The 20,253-nt window shown below is 44.7% G+C and overlaps 1 protein-coding gene across 1 annotated transcript in view; it reads left to right on the plus strand.

Annotated features, from left to right (window-relative positions):
- Positions 1-20,253, plus strand: part of AP2A2 (adaptor related protein complex 2 subunit alpha 2) — a 373,009-nt gene that overhangs the window by 297,269 nt on the left and 55,487 nt on the right. Inside the window, 1 exon segment of the mRNA XM_029582982.1 lies at positions 12,200-12,355. Coding sequence (XP_029438842.1) covers positions 12,200-12,355 — 156 coding nt within the window.

Genomic DNA, 20,253 nt, shown 5'->3' on the forward strand with positions numbered 1-20,253 from the left:
ACTGGTGGCTACAGAGGCCATGCTGTCTGCTCCACCGCTGGGTCTCCAGGTCGAATTAGGCACTGGGGACCAGCCTACATCTTTCCTCCCTTTCCAGGTTTGGATCATTACAGTCCTCCTCGGCACTGGGAAAAGACCAGGCCAAGCACCGTAATCTGTCTCCGTCGAAGCTCTGGACAGCACCAACGCTGGCCGAGATGCCCCCAAAGCAGCCCCAGGCCAAGGAGGCGGCATCCTCCATCAACGCTGAGGGCCCGAGGCGGTCCCCACTGAGACTGGTGCCGGACATTGGTCTCCCTCGGGGCCACGAGGGAGACCAGGCAACACCACCTCCTCCAGCTGTCCTCTCTTCTTCAGCGTTCGAGGAGGAGTTAGAACGCGGAGTATGGTTGGCGGTCGGCCAAGCCCTACAATGCATTGAGCTGCCGGTCCTGTTGAAGCCGCCGTCAATGACAAAACCGGTGCTGTCAATGCTAGCACAGCTGCTGGAGCACTTGGCTATGCTCCTCGATGTCCTGCCGATGCAACCGCTGCTGGTGCCTGGGGCACCAATGCTGCCTTTGGAGACCATTCCCATCGCAGATTCTTCAGATGAGTTAGGACCGTTGGGAACGGTGGTGTCTCTTCTGAGGCCAACTCTGTGGCTGGCATTGCCCCGAGTCCCTACTGGTTCCATCGATGCCCTCTGTGCCTTTCAGGCTTCCGGTGCCCTCCGTTCCCTTGGTGCCCTGTGCCAAGTGCATAGTGAGGGTTCCCCCTGCTGTTGTCCCCTGGCAATCTCAGTGAGGATGCCCCATATGACCTGTGGGGAGAGGACATCTCTGAGGATTCTTCTGCTGACTCCGAGGACCTACTCTCTGAGTCGTCTCCTCCGGAGGAGAGGCATAAATGCCCTCCCGAGAACTTTACATTTGCCGGCTTCGTGTGGGCCATGGCAGAATCCGTCCCCTTCTGACTCCTGACTGAGGTGGACTCCAGGTGCAAGATGCTGGAAGTCCTCCAGTTTGTGGATGCATCTGAGGAGGTGGCTGTCCCAATCCATGACATCTTCAAAGAATTGTTTGTTTGGCTCTGGAAGCACTCCATCTCAGTACCTCCTGTGAACAGGAAGACCGATGCTTTGCCTTCCAAAGGGTGGACACTACCACCATGGACAGGTGCAGTAGCTGGTGGCATTCAAACCCCATGGTAGGCTGACCTAGATACACCGTATTATTGCACCCATGCCTTGGCTCCCCCAGGTTGAGAACACAGGGCTCTGGATGCCCTGGGGAGGAAGGTCTTCCAGGGTTCCATGCTGGCGGCCCAAATTGCCTGCTACCAGTTGTATATGGGCCAGCATTCCAGGAACTTCTGGAAGTAGGTTCAAGATCTAGTTGAGCGTCTGCCTCAGCAACCGCAGGAGGACTTCTTGAAAGTAGTCCAGCAGGGCTTCGAATGTAATAAGCATGAGGTGCGGGCCGCATATGACGTATTTGAGAAGTCAGCGACAGTGGCCACAGTGGGCATTTGAGCCCGCCGCATGGCCTGGCTCTGAGCCTCCAGCCTCCGTCCAAAGTTCAAGAGTGCATTGCGAACTTACCCTGTACCGTAGAGAATCTCTTCAGGGATAAGATAATGGAAGCAGTAGCATAGCTCATGGATCATCATGAGACCCGCCAGCACCTCGGACCCACAGTCCTCAAGCAAGAAGCCCTCATGGCAAGGGCCAGGGCGCCCTTTTACCGGCCGTGCAGGTACTACCCACTGGCAACCAGAGCGAGATCTCAGCAGGCTGGCCCCAGGGCTTGCTAGAGGCAACAACGAGCCTCTAGGACTCAGCCGGTGCCCCAGCAAAGCCCTGTAATGGGGTTTTGACTGGCTGGGAGGGAGTGTAAGCCCAGACACCTGTGCCCTCAACGAGGGGGGGGGGCCCTCCGGTCGGAGGTAGGCTGTAGTTCCTTGCAGACCGCAGGCCATCCATCACCTCTGACCAGTGGATCCTGTCCATCATTCTTCACGGGTACAGGTTGAACTTTCAGAGTGTCCTTTTAGGGCCCTTCAGTGAATCAGAAGGTACTCTCGACAGAGCTCTCCACCCTTGTAATGGCCAGGGCTGTCGAGCCACCACAGCAATAAGGGGAATGGGTTCTACTCCAGGTATTTCATGATTCCAAAGAGAACAGGGGAACTCCATCTTATTCTGGATCTGAGAGCCTTGAACAAATTCCTGAAGCAGGAAGTTCAAGATGGTCTCATTGGGTGCCCTGATTTCTCTCCTGCGAAGAGAGGACTGGCTTTGCTCCCTCAATCTAAAACAGGGATGGTGAACTCCAGTTCTCGAGGGCCGCAAACAGGCCAGGTTTTCAGGATATCCAGAAAGAATATGCATGAGAAAGATTTGCATTCACTGCCTCCATTGGATGCAAATCTTTCTCATGCATATTCATTCTGGATATCCTGAAAACCTGGCCTGTTTGCGGCCCTCGAGGACTGGAGTTCGCCATCCCTTATCTAAAAGATGCCTACATCCACATCGAGATTTCTCAAGGGTACAGGAAATATCTTTGCTTTGTGGTGGGCAAGCAGCACTTCCAGTACAGGGTGCTGCCTTTTGGTCTGGCATCTGCACCCCACATCTTCACCAAGTGCCTGGCCGTGGTAGGGGCCTACGTATGGCGGCTGTGAGTGCAAGTTTTTCCCTACCTGAACGACTGACTTATAAAGAGAGCCACCCAGGAGGGAGCACTGTGATCCCTGCACTACACCATTTGGGTGTTGGAGACTTTGGGGTTTCTGGTCAACTACCCAAAGTTGCAGTTCATCCTGTCACCTCAGCTGGACTTTATTGGTGCCAGGTTTGACACGGCCCAGGCCAGGGCGTTCCTACGCCAGGATCAAGCTCTCACCATGGTCAGGGCTGGTGTAAGGCACCTTCTGCCTTACCCCCTCTCTACCACCCCCCCCCCCCTTGTGCTGTCTCACCCAGGCTCACGCACTTTCTCCCACTTCTCCACGTGGAGGAAGCCAGAGCAAGATGGTGGGAGGTGGCGCAAACCAGGGTCTGGCCTGAGGGAGCTGCTGTAGGGGGGGAAGGGGACCAGATTACCACACAGCTGAGAAGCAGTGGATTGGGTGAGGACTGACTGGTTACTGGCTCTTGCTGCTGCCCCGGGACCCTGGCGCCCTAGGCCCCCACCTACTTTGCTTAGTGGTTCCACCAGCCCTGATAGTGTGGTGTCCCTGGGGAGAGTGACTGCTCAGAGCTGCCAGGTTTCAGTGCACCATATGCTCTGTCTGTTGGGGTACATGGCTGCAACTGTCCATGTCACTCCCTTCACCCATCTACATATGTGCAGAGTGCAGTGGACCCTGCGGTCTTAGTGGCAGCAGGCCTTCCAGGACCTTCGAGTGTGCAACCTTATTGCTCTGCCGCTCCAGGACTCCTTGTCTTGGTAATAGAATCTGTCCAATTTAGTGATAAGGGAAGCCCTTCTAGGCTTCCCCTGCTCAAACTATCCTCACCACGGATATCTCCAACCTGGGTTGGGGTGCCAATATGAGGGTCCCCGCACCCAGGGTCGATGATCCATTTAGGAAGCGAGGTGTCAGATAACTTCCTGGAACTCCATGCAATCCGATATGCCCTTTGGACATTTCAATTGCTGGCCAAAAAAGGGGGTCCTCATCCAGACTGACAATTAGGTGGTGATGTGGTGCCTCAGTAAGCAGGCACAAGATCGTTCATCCTCTTTCAGGAGGCAGTCCAGATCTGGTCTTGGGCTCTATCCAAGGGCATTTTCTACGAGCCATGAACCTACCGGGGACAGAAACATAGAAACATAGAAATGACGGCAGAAGAAGACCAAACGGCCCATCCAGTCTGCCCAGCAAGCTTCACACGTTTTTTTCTCTCATACTTATCTGTTTCTCTTAGCTCTTGGTTCTATTTCCCTTCCACCCCCACCATTGAAATATCTAGCTTGATTAGTTAGGGGTAGTAGGGGTAGTAACCGCCGCAATAAGCAAGCTACAGCCATGCTTATTTGTTTTACCCAGACTATGTTATACAGTCCTTATTAGTTGTTTTTCTTCTCCCCTGCTGTTGAAGCAGGGAGCTATGCTGGAAATGCGTGATGTATCAGTCTTCTCCCATGCTGTTGAAGCAGAGAGCCATGCTGGATATGCATCGAAAGTGAAGTATCGGACACAATTGGTTTGGGGTAGTAACCGCCGTAACAAGCCAGCTACTCCCCACTTTGTGAGTGCGAACCCTTTTTTCTTCTCCCCTGCCGTTGAAGCAGAGAACTATGCTGTATGTGCATTGAAGGTGAAGCATCAGGCTTATTTGGTTTGGGGTAGTAACCGCCGTAACAAGCCAGCTACTCCCCTCTTTGTGAGTGTAAATCCATTTTTCCACATTTCCTCTTGCTGTTGAAGCTTAGAGCGATGTTGGAGTCACAGTAAGCATGTGTATGTTTATTGAATAAGGGTATTGTCTCCAGGCAGTAGCCATCATTCTGGCGAGTCACCCACTCTTCATTGGCGGCCTCTTGACTTTATGGATCCACAGTGTTTATCCCACGCCCCTTTGAAGTCCTTCACAGTTCTGGTCTTCACCACATCCTCCGGAAGGGCATTCCAGGCGTCCACCACCTGGTGGCAGACGACCTGAGTCGTTCCTTCTGACTCCACGAGTGGTCCCTAAAGCAGGAGGTTGTGGATTGGGTCTTTCGTCTCTGGGGAGCACCAGACGTGGATCTCTTTGCTTCCCCTGCAACAGGAAGGTAGATCAGTTCTGCACCCTGCTCAGAGAGAACGGCAAACCAGCCTTGGATGCCTTCGCCTGTCATTGGGCCATGGGCCTCCTATATGCGCATCCTCCACTTCCGCTAGTGTTGAAGACTTTCCTAAAGCTCCAACAGGACCAGGGAACCTTTATCCTCATTGCTCCTCAGTGGCTGAGACAGATCCTGTTCTCCCTCATGCAGGATCTCTTCTTCTGGGAGCCTATCTCTCTGGGGTCCTCCCCAGACTTCATTACGCAAGATCAGGGCAGACTGTGCCATCCCAACCTCCAGGCCTTATCCCTAATGGCTTGAATGTTGAGAGGGTGATTTTGCAGCCCCTAGACGTCTTAGATAAGGTGTCTCAGGTTCTGGTGGCATCCAGGAAGCCTTCCGCTAGGAAGTCTTATGGCCTAAAGTGGAAGAGGTTTTCCATTTGGTGTGAGCATGTCAGTTTGGATCCGTTCGCTTGCTCCACAACAAAGCTACTTGATTACCTCCTGCACTCTCGGAAGCTGGCCTAAAGACCAACACTGGGGGCATCTCAGTGCTATTGGGTTCTACCACCAAGTGGTGGATGGTTTGCCCATCTCGTTGCAGCACATAGTGAGGCGCTTTATGAGGGATCTGTTTCAGCTGTAGCCTTCCCTATGATCCCCCGCTGTGTCCTGTGACCTCAGTGTGGTCTTGTCCAGCTTTTGAAGATTGCTTTTGAGCCCTTATGCTCCTGTGACCTGAAGTACCTAACCTGGAAGGTTGTCATTTTGGTGGTGGTCACATCGGCATACAGGGTCAGCAAACTTCAGGCCTTGGTGTCGTATCCACCTTACGCGAAGTTTTTCCACGATAGGGTGGTTCTCCGTACACACCCTAAGTTCCTGCCTAAGGTGGTGACTGATTTCCATCTGAACCAGTCAGTCGTCCTACCTACCTTTTTTCCAAAGCCTCATTCGCACCAGGGTGAATGGGCTTTGCACAGTTTGGATTGCAAGAGAGCCTTAGTCTTCTACCTGGAGCGAACAGGAGGCCATGGGCAGTGCAAGTAAAAAAAAAAAAAAAAAAAAAGATAATCCCCTTGTACAGGTCCTTGGTGAGGCCTCACCTGGAGTACTATTGGAGACCAATAGTGATCATAATATGATCAAATTTGATTTAATGACTGGAAGAGGAACAGTGTGCAAATCCAAGGCTCTCGTGCTAAACTTTCAAAAGGGAAACTTTGATAAAATGAGAAAAATTGTTAGAAAAAAACTGAAAGGAGCAGCTACAAAAGTAAAAAATATCCAAGAGGCGTGGTCATTGTTAAAAAAATACCATTTTAGAAGCACAGTCTAGATGTATTCCACACATTAAGAAAAGTGGAAAGAAGGCAAAACGATTACCGGCATGGTTAAAAGGGGAGGTGAAAGAAGCTATTTTAGCCAAAAGATCTTCATTCAAAAATTGGAAGAAGGATCCAACAGAAGAAAATAGGATAAAGCATAAACGTTGGCAAGTTAAATGTAAGACATTGATAAGACAGGCTAAGAGAGAATTTGAAAAGAAATTGGCTGTAGAGGCAAAAACTCACAGTAAAAACTTTTTTAAATATATCCGAAGCAGAAAGCCTGTGAGGGAGTCAGTTGGACCGTTAGATGATCGAGGGGTTAAAGGGGCCCTTAGAGAAGATAAGGCCATCGCGGAAAGATTAAATGATTTCTTTGCTTCGGTGTTTACTGAAGAGGATGTTGGGGAGGTACCCGTAATGGAGAAGGTTTTCATGGGTAATGATTCAGATGGACTGAATCAAATCACAGTGAACCTAGAAGATGTGGTAGGCCTGATTGACAAACTGAAGAGTAGTAAATCACCTGGACCGGATGGTATACACCCCAGAGTTCTGAAGGAACTAAAAAATGAAATTTCAGACTTATTAGTAAAAATTTGTAACTTATCATTAAAATCATCCATTGTACCTGAAGACTGGAGGATAGCAAATGTAACCCCGATATTTAAAAAGGGCTCCAGGGGCGATCCGGGAAACTACAGACCGGTTAGCCTGACTTCAGTGCCAGGAAAAATAGTGGAAAGTGTTCTAAACATCAAAATCACAGAACATATAGAAAGACATGGTTTAATGGAACAAAGTCAGCATGGCTTTACCCAGGGCAAGTCTTGCCTCACAAATCTGCTTCACTTTTTTGAAAGAGTTAATAAACATGTGGATAAAGGTGAACCGGTAGATATTAGTATACTTGGATTTTCAGAAGGCATTTGACAAAGTTCCTCGTGAGAGGCTTCTAGGAAAAGTAAAAAGTCATGGGATAGGTGACGATGTCCTTTCGTGGATTGCAAACTGGCTAAAAGACAGGAAACAGAGGGTAGGATTAAATGGATAATTTTCTCAGTGGAAGGGAGTGGACAGTGGAGTGCCTCAGGGATCTGTATTGGGACCCTTACTTTTCAATATATTTAAAAATGATCTGGAAAGAAATACGACGAGTGAGATAATCAAATTTGCAGATGACACAAAATTGTTCAGAGTAGTTAAATCACAAGCAGATTGTGATAAATTGCAGGAAGACCTTATGAGACTGGAAAATTGGGCATCCAAATGGCAGATGAAATTTAATGTGGATAAGTGCAAGGTGATGCATGTAGGGAAAAATAACCCATGCTATAATTACACAATGTTGGGTTCCATATTAGGTGCTACAACCCAAGAAAGAGATCTAGGCGTCATAGTGGATAACACATTGAAATCGTCGGTTCAGTGTGCTGCGGCAGTCAAAAAAGCAAACAGAATGTTGGGAATTATTAGAAAGGGAATGGTGAACAAAACGGAAAATGTCATAATGCCTCTATCGCTCCATGGTGAGACCGCACCTTGAATACTGTGTACAGTTCTGGTCGCTGCATCTCAAAAAAGATATAATTGCGATGGAGAAGGTACAGAGAAGAGCTATCAAATTGATAAGGGGAATGGAACAGCTCCCCTATGAGGAAAGACTAAAGAGGTTAGGACTTTTCAGCTTGGAGAAGAGACACGGCTGAGGGGGGGGGGATATGATAGAGATGTTTAAAATCATGAGAGGTCTAGAACGGGTAGATGTGAATCGGTTATTTACTCTTTCGGATAATAGAAAAACTAGGGGGCACTCCATGAAGTTAGCATGGGGCACATTTAAAACTAATCGGAGAAAGTTCTTTTTTACTCAACGCACAATTAAACTCTGGAATGTGTTGCCAGAGGATGTGGTTAGTGCAGTTAATATAGCTGTGTTTAAAAAAGGATTGGATAAGTTCTTGGAGGAGAAGTCCATTACCTGCTATTAAGTTCACTTAGAGAATAGCCACTGCCATTAGCAATGGTAACATGGAATAGACTTAGTTTTTGGGTACTTGCCAGGTTCTTATGGCCTGGATTGGCCACTGTTGGAAACAGGATGCTGGGCTTGATGGATCCTTGGTCTGACCCAGTATGGCATTTTCTTATGTTTCTTATGTAATAGGGATAGAGACAGGATGGAGGCGATTCAGAGAAGGGCAACCAAAATGGAGGGGGTCTCCATCAAATGACTTATAAGGAGAGGTTGAAGGACCCTGAAGGAGAGGAGGTGCATGGGAGATATGATACAGACCTTCAGATACCTGAAAGGTTTTAATGATACACAATCAACAAACCTTTTCCATTGGAAAGAAATCATTAGAACTCTAAAGGTCACAAAATGAAACTCCAGGGAGGACGACTCAGAACCAGTGTCAGGAAATATTTATTCGTGGAAAAGGGTGGTGGTTGCTTGGAATGCCCTTCTGGAGGCGGTGAAGACAAAAACGGTGATATTTCAAAGGGGCATGTGATAAACACTGTGGATCCCTAAAGGCTAAAGGATAGAAACAAAAAAAAAAATTAGTACTTGGGGGTAACTTGTTGGTGTGGCAGTTACTACTCTTAACAAATAAACCAGAACTCCATTATTGCTCTCTGCCTTAATGGCAGGGAGAAAGGAGGAAAATGGCATTAATTATAGACGGCAAATAACTAGGACATTGAATTTTGTGGTCTGGGAAAAATAAACATAGGGGTTCTTGCTGATGCAGCTGTTACTACCCTTAACCAATAAGCCTGAAACTCTTGATGTAACTCCAATATTATTCTCAACTCCAACAGTACACTTTGCTTCTATGGCAGAAGGTAACAGGGAATTGGACTCTAACAGCAACCAACAAGGGCCCTGACTTTGATAGCCTGGGAAACCGATAAGAATGGGGGACTTGTATGGCTCAACAGAAACTGCCATAATCTTGCTAAGCAGACTGGATGGACTGTTGGTCCTTTTCTGCTGTCATTTCTGTGTTTCTTTTGACAGGAACAGATTGGGAGTTGTGGTAGCTAAGCAGATGCTGTCCAACTGACTAGCAGGTTGCATTTCCTTCTGCTATGCTCAGACGGGACTGCAGCTTGGGGGCCATAAGAACATAAGAAAATGCCATACTGGGTCAGACCAAGGGTCCATCAAGCCCAGCATCCTGTTTCCAACAGTGGCCAATCCAGGCCATAAGAACCTGGCAAGTACCCAAAAACTAAGTCTATTCCATGTTACCATTGCTAATGGCAGTGGCTATTCTCTAAGTGAACTTAATAGCAGGTAATGGACTTCTCCTCCAAGAACTTATCCAATCCTTTTTTAAACAAAGCTATACTAACTGCACTAACCACATCCTCTGGCAACAAATTCCAGAGTTTAATTGTACGTTGAGTAAAAAAGAACTTTCTCCGATTAGTTTTAAATGTGCCCCATGCTAACTTCATGGAGTGCCCCCTAGTCTTTCTACTATCCGAAAGAGTAAAAAAACAATTCACATCTACCCGTTCTAGACCTCTCATGATTTTAAACACCTCTATCATATCCCCCCTCAGTCGTCTCTTCTCCAAGCTGAAAAGTCTTAACCTCTTTAGTCTTTCCTCATAGGGGAGTTGTTCCATTCCCCTTATCATTTCGGTAGCCCTACTCTGTACCTTCTCCATCGCAATTATATCTTTTTTGAGATGCGGCGACCAGAATTGTACACAGTATTCAAGGTGCGGTCTCACCATGGAGCGATACAAAGGCATTATGACATTTTCCGTTTTATTCACCATTCCCTTTCTAATAATTCCCAACATTCTGTTTGCTTTTTTGACTGCCGCAGCACACTGTACCGACGATTTCAATGTGTTATCCACTATGACGCCTAGATCTCTTTCTTGGGTTGTAGCACCTAATATGGAACCCAACATTGTGTAACTATAGCATGGGTATTTTTCCCTATATGCATCACCTTGCACTTATCCACATTAAATTTCATCTGCCATTTGGATGCCCAATTTCCAGTCTCACAAGGTCTTCCTGCAATTTATCACAATCTGCTTGTGATTTAACTACTCTGAACAATTTTGTGTCATCTGCAAATTTGATTATCTCACTCGTCGTATTTCTTTCCAGATCATTTATAAATATATTGAAAAGTAAGGGTCCCAATACAGATCCCTGAGGCACTCCACTGTCCACTCCCTTCCACTGAGAAAATTGCCCATTTAATCCTACTCTGTTTCCTGTCTTTTAGCCAGTTTGCAATCCACGAAAGGACATCTCCACCTATCCCATGACTTTTTACTTTTCCTAGAAGCCTCTCATGAGGAACTTTGTCAAACGCCTTCTGAAAATCCAAGTATACTATATCTACCGGTTCACCTTTATCCACATGTTTATTAACTCCTTCAAAAAAGTATAGCAGATTTGTGAGGCAAGACTTGCCCTGGGAAAAGCCATGCTGACTTTGTTCCATTAAACCATGTCTTTCTATATGTTCTGTGATTTTGATGTTTAGAACACTTTCCACTATTTTTCCTGGCCCTGAAGTCAGGCTAACCGGTCTGTAGTTTCCCGGATCGCCCCTGGAGCCCTTTTTAAATATTGGGGTTACATTTGCTATCCTCCAGTCTTCAGGTACAATGGATGATTTTAATGATAAGTTACAAATTTTTACTAATAGGTCTGAAATTTCATTTTTTAGTTCCTTCAGAACTCTGGGGTGTATACGATCCGGTCCAGGTGATTTACTACTCTTCAGTTTGTCAATCAGGCCTACCACATCTTCTAGGTTCACCGTGATTTGATTCAGTCCATCTGAATCATTACCCATGAAAACCTTCTCCATTACGGGTACCTCCAACATCCTCTTCAGTAAACACCGAAGCAAAGCCATGTCAAGGCTTATTCTGTCAGAGCAATGGTAGCTTCAGTAACCCACTTGCGAGCAGTCCCTGTGGACGAGATCTGCAACGCTGTGACATGGAGTTCCCTCCAAACTTTTACCTCGCACTACTGTCTGGACATGGCAGGCCAATGCGATAGTAGTTTCGGCCAGTCTGCCCTCCGGAATCTTTCAGCTGTAAAACCCAACTCTTCCTGCCTCAGGCCCTTTGTTTGGGTTCAGGCTGATTTCCTGGTTACCAACAGCACCTCTATTGTGCCTGTTGGCACCTGGTTAGGTGACTGTTAGTCCCCTTGTTTCGGGAACAGCCTGTAGCTAGGGTTTCACCTACTTGTGAGGACTACCATCCTGCTTGTCTTAGGAGAAAGAGTTGTTAACCTGTAAAAGGTGTTCTCCTAGGACAGCAGGATGTTGGTCCTCAGGAAACCCGCCCACCACCCCACGGTGTTGGGTTTTCTCCTAGTTTATTTTTTTGTAATTCTATATTACGATACTGGATGGTGAGGGACCCCGCATGGGTAGTGGCATGCTAGGCATACTCAGTGTGCCAGTCAAAGTTTTCTGTGCCAGACTCCATCTAATGTCACCCACTTGTGAGGACTAACATCCTGCTGTCTTAGGAGAGTACCTGTTACAAGTATGCAACTATGCTTATTAACTGTATGAAAAAGATGATGGGAGAGGGATAGAGATTATTTTCAAATCTCACATGCTTTCTCGTGTTTCACAATTTTCATACAGTCAAAGTACACAGGTAGAAAATTAGCTGTGACCCCCCACTGGCCTGCTTTTTCAAAGGGAAACTGCTGGCCCGCAAACTCCTTGTAGAGTTTTATTATTGCCCTCCGTCTGCACTATATGCTTGTGCAATAAATTTGTGGTTTGATAGCTGCTTAGTATAGTCATTTGATGTAATTGTTTGCTGTTGTCAAACCAAATTCCTCCTGATGTAATGAACATTAAGATTTAGTTATCACTACAGTCTGTGCCCAAACTGACCTTGATAGGATTCAGCCTTTCTGTGAAGAATGACTACTTTGGGAGTTCTAAATGTCATAATTACGCAGTTGGTGCCCATTCTCTTGTAATATGTATTTACACATGTCTAGGTTGGGAAGATTTTTTAAAATCTTCTCTGCACCCCATCTTTGGTCACGTTATTAAGCCATGCTTGAAATTTTCCTCCTACTTGCAAGCCCCTGCTCAATCCTCTGCAACAGGACACCTTGATTGAACAATTGGTTACTACAGTGCGTCCCCGGCCTTCCTCTCACCTGCCTGCTTCCCATTTTGTCATCTGCTGCCCGCAGCCAGGAATTCCTCCTCCATGTGCTGGAGTCTTCACCTTTCAGGTTTTCTGGTTTCCTGTGGCATGAAGCCCTTGACCTTGTGCTTGACTTTGCAGCTTTTGAACAAGCATGCTCTGATATATTGCATGCATTGTCTTTTCAGTATTTATCAGTATAAAGTTCCAGAAATTCAGGTGGTCTGTATTTATATAGCTTCGCTGCTAATAATGCAAACATGAATTTGAATCTTGAGGGTATTATATCATGAGGCATTCTCTTGATATGACCGTGACCAGAATTTTTAAGCTGCACTTTATTTTTTAAGGCCTCTCTGATGGTGCAAAAAAAGAAATATCACATTGTTGACTAAGGAGAAAGTATGGGAATGCCAGGCCATAGCTGGTTGGGCAAAGTTTGCATAGCTTCTGTTCAAAATTCTGTTCATCAGTTGGCATTGCAGTTTGAGAATGGACAACATTATTATTAGTAGTATAGAGCTACCAGGTGTACACAGTGCTTTAAAGATCAAATTGTAATTATCCTGAAAGCTAGGGGCCTCTAGGACTAGATTTGAGTCATTGATTTACAAACTGCTAAGAGAGATTAGTTTGTGTCCAGATGCAAAACCAATTTCTGCCTGAACAATTTTTTGTATGAAGGAGCCTTGATCTGACTTTAGTTTCCTTGTTTTTGCTTAAAAACTGAAAACAAAATGTAGACAAAATTGTACTGTCATTCATTTGCTTTTTTCCCTATGCATCTTCACTGTTCAGGTTCCTCTATGGTACATGCTTAGGTAAAGAGGTAGTAAGTTGAGCTGCCTTGTTTTACAGGAATTGTAGTGCTTAGGAAAGGAAATACATTAATAAGGTGGGGAAAGAAATAAGTATCTGTTGTCATTTGAAGGGGCCACCTGTGGGAATTGAGTTCACCTATGCTTATTCAGTCTTTGAGTTGGCTAAAAAAAAATAGTACCAATGATTCTATGAACACTTGTCAGAAGAATCTGGACTGATGCCACCATGGATAAATCAGGATCTTTTGCTTTCAGCTGCTGTTGAGTTTTCTTAAAGGGGGGAGGTGAGAGATCCTATTAGAGAGAGTTGATTTATGTTGGATTTTAGCCTTATCCATTCTTGAATGCTTTATTTATGATCTAGGAAAATGTGAAAATCTAGTGTATGTAATAAGCAACAAAACTTATCTGAGATTTACAGTTAAGTTGAGCAATTTATAATGAAAATACTTTGTGGGCAGACTAGATGGGCCATCATGATTCTGTTTCTAACTATTCTTGAGTGCATAGTGTTGACATACATGCATAGTGTTGACATACATGCTTCAAAACAAATGAGTGGAAAGTACAGAAGGTAACATAGTATAGGTACTTCCTTTATATATCTGGAACATAGTCCAGCTAGTCAAAATCATTTTCCTCCGACATCCGATTGCCGTAACTACTCATGAATCTGTCTGAAAACAGCTAAGCAACATTATCAGGTGTGACTAAATCTTATAAAATGACTGTCAGCATGAGCATTGTGGTGGGGTTTGTGTTTGTGTGCATGTACATATTCAGTTACTTAAATTATCTGTAGTAGGAAACTAACAAAAAATTGCAAGTGAACCTTTGCATACCTGAAGTGGAGGCCATTGCTTAAAATATCTATGAGCAGGAAGGATAACCCATGGAAACTTCTGTATCTGCTAAATAGTTCAGATAGCAATTGATGCTAAAGAAGTGACGAGCTATTATCTCTCTGAGTAACTAAGTAATGAAAGAAGCTAAAGTAGTTGTCTTATTAAATTTAGATATGAATCAAAATGGGGGAATTAACCTAACAGAGGCGGGAGTATGGTCTTTCATTTCTCTCAGAAACTCAGGCAGTCACTGTTATGTACAGAAAGCTACCTGCCTCTTGGATGTATGGGGGTCAATATTGAAAAGTTATCTGTTTATCTAAGTTAGCCGGATAGACATATCCAGCTAACTTAGATGGGAAATTCAGCAGCATACCCATATAGGGTTTTATTTGATGTTTAAATTTTAAGGTTTTTTTGAGACAAAGCATTAAAACCTTGTCTCCAAGTTCGTAATGTGAACCGACGTGAAGTTCGCACAATATGTTCGGTATATAAAAATGCCTAAATAAGAATATCCCTATCTGTGCCTCCTGTGAAAATAGATGTAAGCTATTATGTCCAGAAGGCTCCCATATTCGAAAAGCAGCAACTGCTTGCACCGTTGGTTGTGGTTGAATCTGCCCTTAAGAAGCCAAAAAGGTGTCACCATTCCTTGATGTTCTTAGGGAACAATTCTCATACCCTTGACATGCTTGGGAGCAAGGTTTATTAGTGGCTGTACTTAATGTCCACATAGCCTCCTACCAGCTCTTCATGCACCAGTACATGTAAAACATTCTGAAGGATATGAAGGGATGATCAAAGCAGTTCTCTCCAAAAGCAGCGAGGCACCCTGGATTCACTAGTGGACATGAGGATGAAGTCTGGAAAACATATGGTCCTCTCAGCCTTTGTTTTTGTCTCTATATAAAGATGTCTGCAGTGGTGATTGGTGCCTGCAGGTTCACTTGGCTGCAGGCCTCAGATCTATGCCAGGATATTAAGTATATACTCACTGACTTGCCATAAAATGGAAAAAGTACTTTTGGAGATAAGATCAAGGAAGTGGTGGCTCAAATGAGACCATTGTGCGATGCCTCAGACCCCCTCCACTGCCACTCCAAATGCACCTTCCTCATCCAGGGGGTACCTAAGCGGGGCTTCAAAGAGGCATTTTTATCTTTGGAAGAGAAGTTTTCCTCCATCTCCCTCCATCTTCACCAGCAACAGATCCTTGCTCTTGTCCCAGACAGCAGAGGGCCCAAAAGGCACAGCCTGCAGTCCAGTCGAAATCTGGGATGGGATTTTGACTGGATTGAGGAAAACACAGCCAGGATCCCAGTGTCCTTGCTGGAGAACCTTTATTGGGGGGGGGGGGATGTTTTACATAAACAGTCGGCCTACAGATTATGCCTATTGGGTATCCCTCCAAATTTCACCAAGTGGTTCTTGGGTAGCTTCTCAGCATCTTGAACTACTACATAAGGAGCTCTCTTCCCTCTTGATTGAAGATCACTGCAGTTGAACCTGTTTACCAGGGAAAAGAGGGCAGAGATTATACTCAAAGTATTTCCAGATCTTGAAGCATACAGGGGGAGGGAACTCTTGCCTAGCCTGGACCTGAGAGCTTTGAATAAATACCTAGTGAGGGAAAAGATCAAAATGGTTCCTTCTACATCTTGATTCCTTCTTGAGAAGAGGGCCTGCTATGCATTCTAGAACTAAAAGATGTTTACATACATTGAGATTTCCTATCTGCTTTGAAATCTGATTCATAGTAAGGAAGCACCGCCTTCAATATCATATATTGCCGTTCAGTTTGGTGTCAGCACTCCACATGTTCACAAAATGCCTTGTGTTGGTGGCTGCCCGTGCACATATTTCCTGACCTGAACGATTGGTCAAGAGCACATCTCAAGAAAATACTTCAGAATCAATGAGCAAAACCATCCAGGTGTTGAAGTTTCTAAGGTTCGTCGTCAGTTACCCTAAATCCACCTAGCCCATCTCGATTAAGGGTGAATTTTAAAAGCCCTACACGTGGGAAATCTGGAAGATACACACGTTGCTAGGACGCACGAGGGCCGTGTGGATTTTAAGAGGCCCGCAGCCAAATGTGTATCTCCTGGTACGCGGATAAAGATTTGGCAAAAAAGGTTACCATCTTAGAATTTGAACCCTGCTAGACATAACTTGGTTAAATCTTTTCTCCTATAAGAAAAGAGTACAACATTGATATCTGCTTTGAGGAAGATAAGCAAGCAGACAGCATGGTACATGGGTAGTTGGTCCTCTACAGTGCACATTACCTCTGAGATGTGTACACATGAGAAGGTTCCAATGGACCCCAAGACCACAGTGGAGTCAAGCTACTTATCTCCCAAGACAGCATCTGCATCACTAGCCTCTGAGGGATTCTATCCTGGTGGTTGATTCATTCCACTCTGGCCAAGGGAATTCCTTTCCAAATTCATTCAGTGAAAATTGTCTTAATCATGGATGCATCCAACCTAGGCCTTACCCTGAGATAAATTTCCTTGAACTAGGGACTTTCAGGGATCAATTATCCAACAAAATAGTCCTCAGCCAAACAGACAGGTAACTATGTTCTGCATCAACAAGCAGGGAAGAATGTGGTCCTACCTCCTGAAGTAAGGAAACAGTCCAGATGTGACACTGGGCCAATTCTCACAGAATGGTTCTTGGTGCCATGTATCTGGCAGGTGATGAGAATGTCCTGGCAGACAGAATGAGTCCAGTCCTGAAACCCATGAATGGTCCTTTAGACAGGAAAATAGCAAGCCAGATATTCCGTGAGAGGGGCACACTCATGGTAGATCAGTTTGTCTCCTCTGAACATAAAGTTCCCAAACTTCTACTCCAGTGAGCAACATGCATGGCAGACTAGTCTTGGATGCCTTCTGTATGCAAAGACCTTCCTGAAATCAGAAGGGAGCAGAAACTATGATCCTCATAACTTCCCCATTGGCCAAGACAAATTTGGTGTCCACTCCTGTGAGATTTTAATCAGGAATCCAGTCAAACTGGGGAATTCCCCAGCTTTCATGGGTGCCTTTATATCACCCCAATATCAGGACTTTGGCCCTCACAGCCTGGATGTTGAAGGGGTAGCCCTGAATCTGTCTGAAGATCTGAAATTCATGAGGAAATTCTGTGATTTGAAATGGGAGAACATAAGAAATTGCCATGCTGAGACAGACCAAGGGTCCATCAAGCCCAGCATCCTGTTTCCAACAGAGGCCAAAAACCATGCCACAAGAACCTGGCAATTACCCAAACACTAAGAAGAACCCATGCTACTGATGCAATTAATAGCAGTGGCTATTCCCGAAGTATAATTGATTAATAGCCATTAATGGACTTCTCCTCCAAGAACTTATCCAAACCTTTTTTGAACCCAGCTACACTAACTGCACTAACTACCTTCTCTGGCAACAAATTCCAGAGCTTTATTGTGCGTTGAGTGACAAAGAATTTTCTCCGATTAGTCTTAAATGTGTTACTTGCTAACTTCATGGAATGCCCCCTAGTCCTTCTATTATTCGAAAGTGTAAATAACCGAGTCACATCTACTCGTTCAAGACCTCTCATGATCTTAAAGACCTCTATCATATCCCCCCTCAGCCGTCTCTTCTCCAAGCTGAACAGCCCTAACCTATTCAGCCTTTCCTCATAGGGAGCTGTCCATCCCCTTTATAATTTTGGTTGCCCTTCTCTGTACCTTCTCCATCGCAACTATATCTTTTTTGAGATGCGGCGACCAGAATTGTACACAGTATTCAAGGTGCGGTCTCACCATGGAGCGATACAGAGGCATTATGACATTTTCCGTTCTGTTAACCATTCTCTTCCTAATAATTCCTAACATTCTATTTGCTTTTTTGACTGCTGCAGCACACTGAGCCGACGATTTTAAAGTATTATCCACTATGATGCCTAGATCTTTTTCCTGGGTGGTAGCTCCTAATATGGAACCTAACATCGTGTAACTACAGCAAGGGTTATTTTTCCCTATGTGCAACACCTTGCACTTGTCCACATTAAATTTCATCTGCCATTTGGATGCCCAATCTTCCAGTCTTGCAAGGTCCTCCTGTAATGTATCACAGTCTGCCTGTGATTTAACTACTCTGAATAATTTTGTATCATCCGCAAATTTGATAACATCACTCCCAATACAAATCCCTGAGGTACTCCACTGTTTACCCTTTTCCACTGAGAATATTGACCATTTAATCCTACTCTCTGTTTCCTGTCTTTTAACCAGTTTGTAATCCACGAAAGGACATCGCCTCCTATCCCATGACTTTTTAGTTTTCGTAGAAGCCTCTCATGAGGGACTTTGTCAAACGCCTTCTGAAAATCCAAATACACTACATCTACCGGTTCACCTTTATCCACATGTTTATTAACCCCTTCAAAAAAATGAAGCAGATTTGTTAGGCAAGACTTCCCTTGGGTAAATCCATGTTGACTGTGTCCCATTAAATCATGTCTTTCTATATGCTCTACAATTTTGATCTTGAATAGTTTCCACTATTTTTCCCGGCACTGAAGTCAGGCTCACTGGTCTATAATTACCCGGATCGCCCCTGGAGCCTTTTTTAAATATTGGGGTTACATTGGCCACCCTCCAGTCTTCAGGTACAATGGATGATTTTAATGATAGGTTACAAATTTTAACTAATAGATCAGAAATTTCATTTTTGAGTTCCTTCAGAACCCTAGGATGCATACCATCCGGTCCAGGTGATTTGCTACTCTTTAGTTTGTCAATCTGGCCTACTACATCTTCCAGGTTCACAGTGATTTCGTTCAGTTCGTCTGACTCATCACCCCTGAAAACCATCTCCGGAACTGGTATCTCCCCAACATCCTCATTAGTAAACACGGAGGCAAAGAATTCATTTAGTCTTTCTGCAATGGCCTTATCTTCCTTAAGAGCCCCTTTAACCCCTCTGTCATCTAATGGTCCAACCGACTCCCTCACAGGTTTCTTGCTTTGGATATATTTAAAAATTTTTATTATGAGTTTTTGCCTCTATGGCCAACTTCATTTCAAATTCTCTCTTCGCCTGTCTTATCAATGTTTTACACTTACCTTGACAATGCTTATGTTTTATCCTATTTTCTTCAGATGGATCCTTCTTCCAATTTTTGAAGGATGTTTTTTTTGGCTAAAATAGCCTCTTTCACCTCACCTTTTAACCATGACTGTAATCGTTTTGCCTTCCTTCCACCTTTCTTAATGCGCGGAATACATATGGACTGCGCCTCTAGGATTGTATTTTTAAACAATGTCCAAGCCTGTTGAACACTTTTAACCTTTGCAGCTGCACCTTTCAGTTTTTTTCTAACTATTTTCCTCATCTTATCAAAGTTTCCCTTTTTAAAATTTAGTGTTAGAGCTGCAGATTTACTTATTGTCCCCCTTCCAGTTATTAGTTTAAATTTGATCATGTTATGATCACTGTTGCCAAGTGGCCCCACCACCGTTACTTCTTTCACCAAATCTTGCGTTCCACTAAGAATTAAATCTAAAATAGCTCCCTCTCTTGTAGGTTCCTGAACCAATTGATCCATGAAGCAGTCATTTATTACATCCAGGAACTTTATGTCTCTAGCAAGTCCTGATGTTACATTTACCCAGTCAATATTGGGGTAATTGAAATCTCCCATTATTATTGCACTGCCAAATTGGTTTGCTTCCCTGATTTCTCTTAGCATTTCATCATCTGTCTGACCATTTTGTCCAGGTGGACGGTAGTATACTCCAATCACTATACTCTTACCCAACACACATGGGATTTCTACCCATATAGATTCTACTGAGCATTACTCTCTTGTATGATCTTTAGCCTGTTGGACTCTATACCCTCCCGGACATAAAGTGCCACACCCCCACCAAGTTGATCCTCCCTATCATTGCGATATAATTTGTACCCTGATATAGCACTGTCCCATTGGTTATCCTCCTTCCACCAAGTCTCTGTGATGCCAATTATGTCAATCTCATCATTTGCTGCTAAACACTCTAACTCTCCCATCTTACTTCTTAGACTTCTGGCATTGGCATACAGACATTTCAAAGTGTGGTTTTTGCTTGTTTTAACAACCTGCTTTTCAGTTGTTTGGGATAATTCGGTAATCATTAGCTTTGGTGATTTTTTACATATAGGCATATGAACTATGCTTGCTTTTGATGGAACCTCTCTGTTGGGATGCCCTAACTTTCCTGTTTCATTAGTATTCTTCAAGGATACATTTCTCCGAACCATGCACTGCTGAGTGACTGTCGGCTTTCCCCCTTGTTCTAG

Source organism: Rhinatrema bivittatum, chromosome 17, assembly GCF_901001135.1.
Source record: "Rhinatrema bivittatum chromosome 17, aRhiBiv1.1, whole genome shotgun sequence".
NCBI classification, from domain to species: Eukaryota; Metazoa; Chordata; class Amphibia; order Gymnophiona; family Rhinatrematidae; genus Rhinatrema; species Rhinatrema bivittatum.